Genomic DNA, 13,816 nt, shown 5'->3' on the forward strand with positions numbered 1-13,816 from the left:
ACCTAGGCCAAAGGAGGTCATCAGATGTCTTCCATCACTCTCCACCTTAGTCTTTTAAAGCAGGCTCTCTTGCTAAGATTAGAGCTTGTTTTATTTTAGCTAGAATAGCAGCCAGCAAGCCTCAAGGATCCTTTAGACACTGGCCACCTCATTGCTGGAGTTATAGGCATTCACAAGAACACACATAGCTTGTTTGGTGGGTGCTGGCATCTACATTCCAACCTTCATGCTTAAACAGGAAACACTCTTACCATCTGAGAAACCTCTCCATCCATGGTCTGTTGTTTTAAGTACATTAAAATTAGAATTGAAATTTGGCACAGTATGTAGTAATATCTAGATATACTACTTAAGGACTCTGCCCCTATTAGTCATGTGGGTGTCAGGGACCAAGTTACACATACTACACATACTACCTGATATTTAGTTGCCTCTTCTATAGTGTGAAATAAAGATCCACGGAGATACCTCAATTAGTAAAGACACTTGATGTCATGTCTGAGGATCTGTCTTATCCCAGGCCCCACATGATGGAAAAAGAGGACTCCAACATGATTTTCTATGATCTCTACATATGTATTATGGTACATGCATTCATGGATGCCCACAAGCAATAAATAAATGGATAAATAAATAAATAAATGTAATAAAACATTTAGTGCTGACACTATAACTTGGTATCTCAGTGCTAGAGTGGTGCCTTATAAATATGAGGCCCTAAATTCAATCCCCAGTCAACAAAATATTAAGTAATACTAATCTGTAGCTAAAGAAATATTAACTTTAATGAACACATTTACATAGACACAAAGAGGGAGGGAGGGAGAGGACCAAAGGAGGAAGGAGAGCACATAACCTCATGTGTATCCCTGAAATATAGTACTGTTATATGATTATTGACAGATTAGCTTTAGAATGTCTCAACCCTTTAATATTTATGTTTGTGACTCTATTAGAATCTAGCTGTTGAGAAATGGGCTATCCAGCATGCTAATGAATGTTATACCAGAATGCCTACCTAGTTATAAAACAAGAAAATGTAAAAAGAAAAAAATGTTTTAGGAACAAACAGTACTGATATTAATTGCAAAAAGTTTATCTACACAGAAACCAAGGACATACAAAGGCACATTTTTCAATAGTTCAGCTACATTATTACAAAACATATCACTAAACAACAATCAACTATTTTCCAGACACTACTAACAAAAAAAAAAAAAAACATGTGAAGAAAATAAAGACTAGCATTGACATTAGTAACAGGATTCCAGATTAAAAAAATAAATAAATCAGAGTCTGTGGACCTTGGCTTCTACTGGAATAGTTTATAGTTTCTTTGGGAAGTAAGAGTCTTTGGCTAAGAAAAGGCAGGAATCAGTCTGTACAGAGAGGCACTCTGGACCGTGAACCAAGGTAAGAGGATTTCTTGAGACGTGGGATTCATAGAATTCCTTCTGAGAGGATCTCTCTCCTTTTTCCTCTAAAGGTCAAGGAAGGACTTTCTGAGACAGGCATTTTTGTCAATACCCTCCATAGTCCTGTGGAAGTATTTCAGGAAAATAGAAGACCTTATGAAGTCAATGATACAAGCCATAATAAGAGAAAATATGTGCAGACAGGAGCCTAGTGTGTTACTGTCTCCCGAAAGGCTTTATCCAGCAGTGGGTGGAAACATGCAGAGACCCACAGCCAAACATCGGACAGACCTCTGAGAGTCTTGTGGGAGAATAGGGGTTAGGATTGAGCCAACAGGAGGAGTTAAGGACACCACAAGAAGATCTACAGAGTCAACTAATCTGGGCCAATGGGGGCTCACAGAGATTGAACAACTAACCAAAGAGTACACAGGGGCTGGAGCTAGGCCCCCTACACATTTGTAGCAGATATGTAGATTGCATCCCCTAACAATTGGAGCAGGGGATGACTCTGACTCTTTTGCCTGCCATTAGATACCCTTCCTGTAGCTAGACAGGTCTCTATGGGGAAAGTATGCACTTTATCCTGCTGTGACTTGATGTCCCAGGAGGACTTCGGAGTGGGGGGCTCTGAGGAGAAAGGGGTGGGGTAATAGGTGGAAGGACTTGTGAGGGGGGTACTGGGAAGAGAAGAAGGGGTGTGATAGGAACGTAAAGTGAATAACGAAATAAAGTAATGAGAAAAGTGGAATGGGGGGGGTAAGGGGAAGACAAAGGCAGATACACAGAGAGAGACAGAGAGACAGAGAGACAGAGAGACAGAGATACACAAAGAGACAGAGACACACAGACACAGAGAGAGGCACACAAAGAGAGACACACAGAGAGAAACACAAATACTTTAAGCCTCCAACCTGAACTATAGAAGAATCACACAGAAACCTATATAGTTATTTCTGACTCTCTTATGAACGTTTCAATCAAAGGATGGTCCCATATTGGTGATCTTAGTATAGCGAATGTTTAGGTTTAAAAGTTGTGGCCTCAGCAAGAGAGAGATGAAGGGTGCTGGTAATTGAGGACACTGGACTCACAATAGAGTATTTTTTAAAATAGTCACCATGTTTATTAGTAGTGACATATTAATGAAGGAGGAAAGGACTGCTGTAAGGAGAGAGTTAACGCTTTTGATTTATAAATTGCTATTTTAAAGGAATTAAGATACAAGTAATGTTCCTTTTGCATTTGCATATTATATGTTGAAATTCCCCTGCCCCACCTCTCTGCTTGTTGGCTTTCTCCCCAGTATTTCCCTTTGTAAGAGCACACCACTTCCCATGTTCTAGTACATGCCACACCCTCTCCTTTTCCTCTTTCTCTCTCCCTTCCCTTTCTCTCTCTTTCTTTTTTTTCTTATTCACTTTACACCCTGTTCACTGCCCCACTCCCTGTCAGCCCCTCCCCACTACTCCTCCAAGTCCCCTTCTCTAAGCATGAGCCCTCTTTCTTAAGACCTCTTTTTCCTTTTTTTTAAATTTATTTTTTTATTATTATTTTTTACTTTTCGAGACAAGGTTTCTTCTCTGTATAGCACTGGCTGTCTTGGAACTCACTAGACCAGGCTGGCCTTAAACTCAGAAATCTGTCTAACTGCCTCCCTAGTATTGGAAGAGGTCCTTGGTCCTATGATGGTTTGATAGATGCACCAGTGTAGGAATGGAGGGTGGGGAGATGGGAGTGTGTGTGTGTGTGTGTGTGTGTGTGTGTGTGTGTGTGTGTGTAGGAATACCCTCATAGAAACAGGGAGAGGGAGGATCGATAGAGGGTTTGGGAGGAGGGAGCAGGAAAAGGAATGACATTTGAAATGTAAAAAGAGAAAATATCAAAAAAAAAAAAAGAATCAAACAGAACAAAAAAGACCTCTTTTTTTCCCCCTCGTGGGCCCCTCCTTAGTTCCAGATGTGAGGTAGATTGTCTTGCTTCACAGCTTCCTGTAACAGCGAGTGGATGTGACGTATGTGTAGTGACTTCCGTATAGTGACTTCCGTTTCGGCTATCTGAAGAAAGTAAGGAATCGAAGCCGGGTGCAGACGTCTTCGTTCAGCTGAAGGAGGCATTGCAGGCCCTGTGGTGCTTGAAGGTAAGGATTTGGGATAAGTTATAGGTACATCAGAGGTATTATCCTTTCCTTACCTTACAAATAGACTAGCCTTTTCTGCCCCTCACTAGAGCCCTGCTGCTGGCCCTTGCGGGGAAGGCCTGCCGCTGTGTCAGCCTCCATTTTGGAATCTGAGGGGTGTTTTCTTGGACAGTTTTACCCTGGTCCATAAAGGGAGGGAGGCATACCTGGCAAGGCCAGAGGGACATCAGAGTGAGACAAAGTTATAGAATCTCAAGGACCTCTCCCAGACAGAACATCTCGAAACCCAGCCGTGCCGTGAGGCCTCAGAAACTGCTGCATCATGGTCCTCAAACGGCTCGACATCTGCGTCACAATCTCGAGGAAGGCATATGTAGGGCCTGTGGAAATCCAGATCCAACAGTCACAGGGGCTCCCACTGCTGAGATGGGAAAGTGGCCATGAGCTTTCACTCCCAACAAGCGCTTTTCTCCTTTTTTTTTTTTTTAACAATTATTTATTTATATTCCAGCCGTTACCCCCTGCTCCCCCCGACAGTTCCACATCCCATTCTTCTTCCCAATTGTCTCCGAAAGGGTCCCACCCCCCCCACCCCCCACCCCCCGACACACACACACACACACACAGCATCCCCCTTCTCTGGGGCCTCGTTTCTTAAGTTAACTACTTCTTGCAAAGGAAAAGTTAATCTCTCCCAGGAAGTTTCCCTGTGTATCCAAACCAGCCCCTGTGTGTGGCAAAAGAAGGCCAACACAAAACAAACCTCCTCGAGATACTGGTGGTTTTGCTTGTTTTCTTTTTCTTTTTTTTTCTTTTTCTCTTTCTTTCTTTCTTTTTTTTTTTTTTTTTTTTTTTTTTTTGAGACAGGGTTTCTCTGTGTAGCCCTGGCTGTCCTGGAACTCACTCTGTAAAACAGGCTGGCCTCAAACTCAGAAATCCACCTGTCTCTGCCTCCCAAGTGCTGGGATTAAAGGAGTGTGCCACCACTGCCCGACCTGACTTTTGTTTTGTTTTGTTTTTTGAGACAGAGTTTCTCTGTATAGCCCTGTCCTGGAACTCACTCTGTACACCAGGCTGACCTCGAACTCAGAAATCCGCCGGCCTTTTGTTTCAGAATGCTTTATTTTATTTATTTATTTATTTATTTATTTACATACTTACTTATTTATTTACTTATTTATTCATTCCCCTTATTGGTCTTTTGCTTGTATATTATGGTTTCTGATTTTGAGAGGACTTTCTCTTTCTCTCTCTCTCTCTCTCTCTCTCTCCCTCTCCCTCTCCCTCTCCCTCTCCCTCTCCCTCTCCCTCTCCCTCTCCCTCTCCCTCTCCCTCTCCGTCTCTGTCTCTGTCTCTCTCTCTCTCTCTCCCCTCTTCAATGTTTTTTCTGTGTGTGAGTTTTACTTGTGTGTGCCTGCATGCATGTGTATATGCCTGGGAACAAGCACGTTTGTACATATGTATATGTGGGTGTGTGTACATGGAAGTACATTAATGCATATGTGTGTGTGTGCACTCACATGCGTGTCTGTACATTTCTCATTCTCTTAGTTTCATTTTGTTTGTTTTGTTTTGTTCTTGTTTGTCTTCTCATTTCCTTCCTTCTTTTTTGTTTTATGTTTGGTTTTGTTTCAAGGCAGGGTTTCTCAGTGTAACCTTGGCTGTCCTGGAACCCTTTTTTGTTTTTTGTTGTTTTTGTTTTGTTTTTTTGTTGTTGTTTTGTTTTGTTTTTCTAAGAGAGAGCAAAAGACGGGTTAGAGTTAGAAGGGTGGTAGATTTGGGAGATCAGGGAGGAGATGTTGGAAGGGAAATGATTATAATATATTATATAAAATAACTTTCCACTAAAAATATAATAAAAATTGAAAACTATTCTTTTCCCACTACTAGCCCTAGAATGCTACAGACATGCCTATATGAGAATCCCCTCATTTCTAGGTTGCCAGGGACTTCCCAAAGGAGGGGGTTGTTTATATGTTGGGCATTTTGTTTTAGATTTTATTTACATGGGAGGAATCTGAGATGGTGAGATTTTATCAGATGGGAAGACTCTGAGGGAGGACTAATGGACCTCTAATTCAAACACATACTGGATTGTGCTGTTGCTGCCAAGATCTAAAGCAGGAGTCGCTGTATGGGTCATTTTCTTTTTCTTTCTCTCTTCTCTTTTCTTTCTTTCTTTTTTTTTTTTTTTTTTATTAGGTATTTAGCTCATTTACATTTCCAATGCTATACCAAAAGTCCCCCTTACCCACCCACCCCCACTCCCCTACCCTCCCACTCCCCCCCTTTGGCCCTGGCGTTCCCCTGTACCGGGGCACACAAAGTCTGCGTGTCCAATGGGCCTCTCTTTCCAGTGATGGCCGACTAGGCCATCTTTTGATACATATGCAGCTAGAGTCAAGAGCTCAGGGGTACTGGTTAGTTCATAATGTTGTTCCACCTATAGGGTTGAAGATCCCTTTAGCTCCTTGGGTACTTTCTCTAGCTCCTCCATTGGGAGCCCTGTGATCCATCCATTAGCTGACTGTGAGCATCCACTTCTGTGTTTGCTAGGCCCCGGCATAGTCTCACAAGAGACAGCTACATCTGGGTCCTTTCAGTAAAATCTTGCTAGTGTATGCAATGGTGTCAGCATTTGGAAGCTGATTATGGGGTGGATCCCTGGATATGGCAGTCTCTACATGGTCCATCCTTTCATCTCAGCTCCATACTTTGTTTCTGTAACTCCTTCCATGGGTGTTTTGTTCCCACTTCTAAGGAGGGGCATAGTGTCCACACTTCAGTCTTCATTTTTCTTGAGTTTCATGTGTTTAGGAAATTGTATCTTATATCGTGGGTATCCTAGGTTTTGGGCTAGTATCCACTTATCAGTGAGTACATATTGTGTGAGTTCCTTTGTGATTGTGTTACCTCACTCAGGATGATGCTCTCCAGGTCCATCCATTTGGCTAGGAATTTCATAAATTCATTCTTTTTAATAGCTGAGTAGTACTCCATTGTGTAGATGTACCACATTTTCTGTATCCATTCCTCTGTTGAGGGGCATCTGGGTTCTTTCCAGTTTCTGGCTATTATAAATAAGGCTGCTATGAACATAGTGGAGCATGTGTCCTTCTTACCAGTTGGGGCTTCTTCTGGATATATGCCCAGGAGAGGTATTGCTGGATCCTCCGGTAGTACTATGTCCAATTTTCTGAGGAACCGCCAGACTGATTTCCAGAGTGGTTGTACAAGCCTGCAATCCCACCAACAATGGAGGAGTGTTCCTCTTTCTCCACATCCTCGCCAGCATCTGCTGTCACCTGAATTTTTGATCTTAGCCATTCTCACTGGTGTGAGGTGGAATCTCAGGGTTGTTTTGATTTGCATTTCCCTGATGATTAAGGATGTTGAACATTTTTTCAGGTGCTTCTCTGCCATTCGGTATTCCTCAGGTGAGAATTCTTTGTTCAGTTCTGAGCCCCATTTTTTAAGGGGGTTATTTGATTTTCTGAGGTCCACCTTCTTGAGTTCTTTATATATGTTGGATATTAGTCCCCTATCTGATTTAGGATAGGTAAAGATCCTTTCCCAGTCTGTTGGTGGTCTTTTTGTCTTATAGACAGTGTCTTTTGCCTTGCAGAAACTTTGGAGTTTCATTAGGTCCCATTTGTCAATTCTCGATCTTACAGCACAAGCCATTGCTGTTCTGTTCAGGAATTTTTCCCCTGTGCCCATATCTTCAAGGCTTTTCCCCACTTTCTCCTCTATAAGTTTCAGTGTCTCTGGTTTTATGTGAAGTTCCTTGATCCACTTAGATTTGACCTTAGTACAAGGAGATAAGTATGGATCGATTCGCATTCTTCTACATGATAACAACCAGTTGTGCCAGCACCAATTGTTGAAAATGCTGTCTTTCTTCCACTGGATGGTTTTGGCTCCCTTGTCGAAGATCAAGTGACCATAGGTGTGTGGGTTCATTTCTGGGTCTTCAATTCTATTCCATTGGTCCACTTGTCTGTCTCTATACCAGTACCATGCAGTTTTTATCACAATTGCTCTGTAGTAAAGCTTTAGGTCAGGCATGGTGATTCCACCAGAGGTTCTTTTATCCTTGAGAAGAGTTTTTGCTATCCTCGGTTTTTTGTTATTCCAGATGAATTTGCAAATTGCTCCTTCTAATTCGTTGAAGAATTGAGTTGGAATTTTAATGGGGATTGCATTGAATCTGTAGATTGCTTTTGGCAAGATAGCCATTTTTACAATGTTGGTCCTGCCAATCCATGAGCATGGGAGATCTTTCCATCTTCTGAGATCTTCTTTAATTTCTTTCTTCAGGGACTTGAAGTTTTTATCATACAGATCTTTCACTTCCTTCGTTAGAGTCACGCCGAGATATTTTATATTATTTGTGGCTATTGAGAAGGGTGTTGTTTCCCTAATTTCTTTCTCATCCTGTTTATTCTTTGTGTAGAGAAAGGCCATTGACTTGTTTGAGTTAATTTTATATCCAGCTACTTCACCGAAGCTGTTTATCAGGTTTAGGAGTTCTCTGTTGGAATTTTTAGGGTCACTTATATATACTATCATATCATCTGCAAAAAGTGATATTTTGACTTCCTCTTTTCCAATTTTTTATCCCCTTGATCTCCTTTTGTTGTCGAATTGCTCTGGCTAATACTTCAAGTACTATGTTGAAAAGGTAGGGAGAAAGTGGGCAGCCTTGTCTAGTCCCTGATTTTAGTGGGATTGCTTCCAGCTTCTCTCCATTTACTTTGATGTTGGCTACTGGTTTGCTGTAGATTGCTTTTATCATGTTTAGGTATTGGCCTTGAATTCCTGATCTTTCCAGAACTTTTATCATGAATGGGTGTTGGATCTTGTCAAATGCTTTTTCTGCATCTAACGAGATGATCATGTGGTTTTTGTCTTTGAGTTTGTTTATATAATGGATTACATTGATGGATTTTCGTATATTAAACCATCCCTGCATCCCTGGAATAAAACCTACTTGGTCAGGATGGATGATTGCTTTAATGTGTTCTTGGATTCGGTTAGCGAGAATTTTATTAAGAATTTTTGCATCGATGTTCATAAGAGAAATTGGTCTGAAGTTCTCTATCTTTGTTGGATCTTTCTGTGGTTTAGGTATCAGAGTAATAGTGGCTTCATAAAATGAGTTGGGTAGAATACCTTCTACTTCTATCTTGTGAAAAAGTTTGTGCAGAACTGGAGTTAGATCTTCTTTGAAGGTCTGATAGAACTCTGCACTAAACCCGTCTGGTCCTGGGCTTTTTTTGGCTGGGAGACTATTAATAACTGCTTCTATTTCTTTAGGGGATATGGGACTGTTTAGAAGGTCAACTTGATCCTGATTCAACTTTGGTACCTGGTATCTGTCCAGAAATTTGTCCATTTCGTCCAGGTTTTCCAGTTTTGTTGAGTATAGCCTTTTGTAGAAGGATCTGATGGTGTTTTGGATTTCTTCAGGATCTGTTGTTATGTCTCCCTTTTCATTTCTGATTTTGTTAATTAGGATTTTGTCCCTGTGCCCTTTAGTGAGTCTAGCTAAGGGTTTATCTATCTTGTTGATTTTCTCAAAGAACCAACTCCTCGTTTGGTTAATTCTTTGAATAGTTCTTCTTGTTTCCACTTGGTTGATTTCACCCCTGAGTTTGATTATTTCCTGCCGTCTACTCCTCTTGGGTGAATTTGCTTCCTTTTTTTCTAGAGCTTTTAGATGTGTTGTCAAGCTGCTAGTATGTGCTCTCTCCCGTTTTTTCTTGAAGGCACTCATAGCTATGAGTTTCCCTCTTAGAAATGCTTTCATTGTGTCCCAAAGGTTTGGGTACGTTGTGGCTTCATTTTCATTAAACTCTAAAAAGTCTTTAATTTCTTTCTTTATTCCTTCCTTGACCAAGGTATCATTGAGAAGAGTGTTGTTCAGTTTCCATGTGAATGTTGGCTTTCTGTTATTTATTTTGTTATTGAAGATCAGCCTTAGTGCATGGTGATCTGATAGGATACATGGGACAATTTCAATATTTTTGAATCTGTTGAGGCCTGATTTGTGACCTATTATGTGGTCAATTTTGGAGAAGGTACCATGAGGTGCTGAGAAGAAGGTATATCCTTTTGTTTTAGGATAAAATGTTCTGTAGATATCTGTCAGATCCATTTGTTTCATCACTTCTGTTAGTTTCAGTGTGTCCCTGTTTAGTTTCTGTTTCCATGATCTGTCCATTGGTGAAAGTGGTGTGTTGAAGTCTCCCACTATTATTGTGTGAGGCGCAATGTGTGCTTTGAGCTTTACTAAAGTTTCTTTAGTGAATGTGGCTGCTCTTGTATTTGGAGCATAGATATTCAGAATTGAGAGTTCCTCTTGGAGGATTTTACCTTTGATGAGAATGAAGTGTCCCTCCTTGTCTTTTTTGATGACTTTGGGTTGGAAGTCAATCTTATCAGATATTAGGATGGCTACTCCTGCTTGTTTCTTCATACCATTTGCTTGGAAAATTGTTTTCCAGCCTTTCATTCTGAGGTAGTGTCTATTCTTTCTTTCTTTCTTTCTTTCTTTCTTTCTTTCTTTCTTTCTTTCTTTCTTTCTTTCTTCCTTCCTTTCTTTCTTCCTTTCTTCCTTTCTTCCTTTCTTTCTTCCTTTACTTTTGTCTTAGGGAGGGAAAGTCATTGTCCTATGTCCGCAGAGGTGGCTATATCTAAGTTATGTTAGCCAGTGTGAGAACCCTGAATAAGATACGTGGGATTCCCATACCACTAGAGATTTGCTGCTCCTGCCCTGGGAGACCCTACTTTCTGGTTTACTGATTTGTTGTGCTAGTATTACCCACTACAGTGTCAAAGGATTAACTGTTTATCAAAGAGACATGGTGTCTCAGGCCTTTCAAGAGTCATTTAGAGGATAGGAGGGTCCCTTTTATAGAAACAGATGGAATCTAGTTCCTAATTAGTGCTATGAGGGCTCATTTGTACCATAATTGTGTGGATCTTGCAAAATCTACTTCTATCCAGCAGTTAGCCCTGGGGATAGGATCCAAGTCTGTGAATGTGTTCTATGACCGGAGCTTCTCCCATGAATTGCTCATATGGAAGCTATAGGTACAAAGGACATGGTTAGTGAACTAAGTAATATACAGAAACCATAGAGCACAAGAGAGTTCATGGGATGCAGGTCCATGAGACCCAAAAGAACTATCTAAGGTAAATATTGAAAAAGCCTTTGTCAATGCTGACAGGTTACAAAATCTTCACATTTTTTTCTCTTGCCCTCAGGCCACTCTCCATCAACTTCTTCCAGCCAATTATTGGAAAAGAAATTACCATGTCACACATTCAGAGGCATGATCCAGGCTTTGAGGACCAGCTAGAGGAGGAGGTTCCTGCAGCTGAAGAGGTAGGCACCTGGGAGAAGGTGGCTGCTGCAGAGAGTTCCCAGGAAACCGCCTCATCCTCTGCTTCCAGCCAAGCGTCTGCATCAAGCAAAGCAAGTGAGGGTTCTGGTGGTGAAGCAGAGGGAGGTCAGAGTACCTCAAAGGCCTGCCTCCGCACCAAGTTAATGCTCAACAGTAAGTTTCAGAAGAAGGTTATTGATTTGGTGAAGTTTCTGAGCTCCAAGTATGTAACAAATGAGCCTGTCACAGAAGCAGAAATTCTGAAGAGTGTTGGGAAGAAGCACAAGGGCTACTATTCATTGATCTTCAAGCATGCCTGTGAATGCTTGGAAGTGGTCTGTGGCATCGAAGTAAAGGAAGTGGATGCCCTGAACCACACCTACCTGCTCCTGAAAGTCCTTGACCTCACCTATGATGGGCGGATCAGCAATGAAGAGGGGATACCCAAGACCGGCCTCCTGGTGCTTGTCCTTGGTATAATCTTCATGGAAGGCAACCGTGCCTCTGAGAAGAAGATCTGGGAGGTGCTGAATATTGTTGGTGTGTATCCTGACCAACATGATTTTATCTGCGGGAATCCCAGAAAGTTCATCACTGAAGATTTGGTGTTAGAGAATTACCTGGTGTACCAGCCTGTACCCTACAGTGATCCTCCAAGTTATGAGTTCCTGTGGGGTCCAAGGGCCCAAGCTGAAACAAGCAAAATGAAAGTCCTGCAGTTTTTCTGCAAGGTTGCTGGGAGTAACCCAGCTTCCTTCACCGCTTTGTATAAGGAAGCTCTGGAAGATGAAGAGGAGAGAGCCCGAGCTCTACTTGCCTCCACAGCCATTTCTACTGCTGTGGACAATTCAGGTTCTGGGGACAAGCCCAGCAGTGTCTCCCACTCTGAGTAATGAGGCTGGTTCTTTACACCATGTTTAAAGAGAGCAATCAAGCCTCCAAACAGCAGAGATTTAGTTTCTTTTTCCTTTCAGTACTGTTTCAGATATTTCTCTTTACAAGGTTTATTAGCTTTAGAGTCTACTCCATTCATTCCTTGTACTGCCCACACAGTTGTTACTGATTGCTGGGTTTCAGAATAAGAACCTTGCTGTTGTTAAAAGCAAATTGAGAACATTCTCAGCTTTGAGACCTAGAGGAAGATCAGATAGCATTGTGACTGAATTTTCCTTAGAAATGGGAGAGTAGTTAATTAGTATCAGTAAGTCAAGGAAAGTGTAAACATACGGTTAAAACTGGAATTCCTGTTCTCTTAGTCTGCATTGTGAAACTTAAGGTGTGCACCTCACTTACTTGACTTAGTCAAGAATGCGTAAGAAATTAAAGCTTAATAAAAACCTATACTGACTTGTTTCCTCAGCAGTGTTTGTTCTTTGGAGGGCATTTTAATAACAGTGGAAATTAAAAAAAAATATCAGTGATGGATATGTAGTAGTGTGGAAAACAGCTTTCAAAAGGACTGAGGAGATGAGATTCCACATGACATCTGTCATGTATAAATGCTTTGAGTGGAGGCATTTTGGGGGCTGTCAGAAACCACGGGTATTTCCGTGAGTACTAATCTGTGAAGGTAGATGATGGTTGTAAGTGTTCCTGCTCAGATGAAAGGGTATCCTGAGACTTTGAAGACCAGGAATCACCACACAGCTCTGAGGGAAGAAGGTAGTCCAATGGAAGCATATCCTGTTCCCTGGGAACCCAGGAAACACACAGCTCCCAGGAGGGACTGTGTTTCAATCAAAGGTTATGAGACTCGGGCACCCATGAAACACGGCTAAGAGGAAGCCTCCTTAGCAGAGGTGTTGCGTCTCACAGGGAAGGGGATTTCTGGCTGAGCTCAGGAGCTCAGGAGCCTCAGGCCTACTCCTTCAGCGTTATAGCTCCCAGGGAACAGTATCCCCGGCTGAGCTGGCGAGTTCAGGAGCTTCAGCCTTGCTTCACTTCTTCAGTTCTTCCTTTGTTTTTATTTCTTCTTTGCTTCTTCTGATGAAAGAGACATATCATACAGCAAATCTCATAAAAGATAACTCGTTGGGAGGTTCCAGGGTATGGGGGACTGGCTGCCAGGCATGACTAATATAGGATTGCTTAGGGGGCAGAGCTTTTTCTGCCCAGAGATTTCCAGAGTGGGGATTGGTGAGATTTCAAGTCCTGAGCTTGGGGAGCTCAGGGATTGGTGGGGTTTGTGGGAACTTTGGGATTGGTGGGTTTTCCTGCTCAGTTATTGGTGGCCTTTTTTCACTCCCTTTTCCCTGTATCAACACCTGGATTAGGACAGGGCGACTCTCCTGGGTGCAGGCAGCTTTGGCTGAGGTGTTATTTCTGGGGATCTGCTTGCAGAGGCTGGAGAGGAGGTGCTGACATCATGGACAACTGCAGTGGTACCACACAACAGCCACAGACTGAAGCAGGAAAGGTGCTGCTGTTTTTACAAGTGCCCCCATTTTTATAGTTCCTGCAGTGGTATCTTAAGGTAGCCACAGGCCAAGGTAGAAGTGGGTGCCAGTGTTTTAAGGGCTCCTACAGTGGCCACTCAGGGACTACAGTGATGGGAGCCAGAGTCTCAGTGTGTCTGATACATGAGAGGAAAAATTGGAATGGAAAAACGCTCAAAAAATTTCTTTTCAACCATCCAACCAAATGAATCTCTACTGGGGATGCAGCAGTTATAGAAGGTGATTTGAACTTTTGTCCCAGTGCAATTGAACGTAATGTATTATTATTGCCTATACAGTACCTATAAACATTTCTGGGACCTATACTTTTCCTGCTCTCGCAGTTCATTTCTTCTTTTAGCAATGTTTTTTGGCAACATAGAACAGAACCTTTAAGCAAAAGTACTGGAAAGATAAAGAAGGAAACTGACATTA

At 42.0% G+C, this 13,816-nt stretch overlaps 1 protein-coding gene across 2 annotated transcripts; it reads left to right on the plus strand.

Annotated features, from left to right (window-relative positions):
• Window positions 1–1,349: 1,349 nt before the first annotated feature.
• Window positions 1,350–12,299, plus strand: 4930550L24Rik (RIKEN cDNA 4930550L24 gene). 2 transcript variants are annotated; one of them, XM_030251514.1, is made up of 3 exons: window positions 1,350–1,413; window positions 3,403–3,555; window positions 10,828–12,299. In XM_030251514.1, the coding sequence occupies exon 3, from the start codon at window positions 10,877–10,879 to the stop codon at window positions 11,837–11,839; it is 963 nt and encodes a 320-aa protein (XP_030107374.1). In that variant the 5' UTR covers window positions 1,350–1,413; window positions 3,403–3,555; window positions 10,828–10,876; the 3' UTR covers window positions 11,840–12,299. The 2 variants fall into 2 exon arrangements, with proteins under 2 accessions (XP_030107374.1, NP_076263.1); NM_023774.3 differs by lacking the exon at window positions 1,350–1,413 and having other exon boundaries at window positions 3,455–3,555; window positions 10,828–12,298.
• Window positions 12,300–13,816: the final 1,517 nt, after the last annotated feature.

Source organism: Mus musculus, chromosome X (assembly GCF_000001635.26).
Source record: "Mus musculus strain C57BL/6J chromosome X, GRCm38.p6 C57BL/6J".
Lineage (NCBI taxonomy): Eukaryota > Metazoa > Chordata > Mammalia > Rodentia > Muridae > Mus > Mus musculus.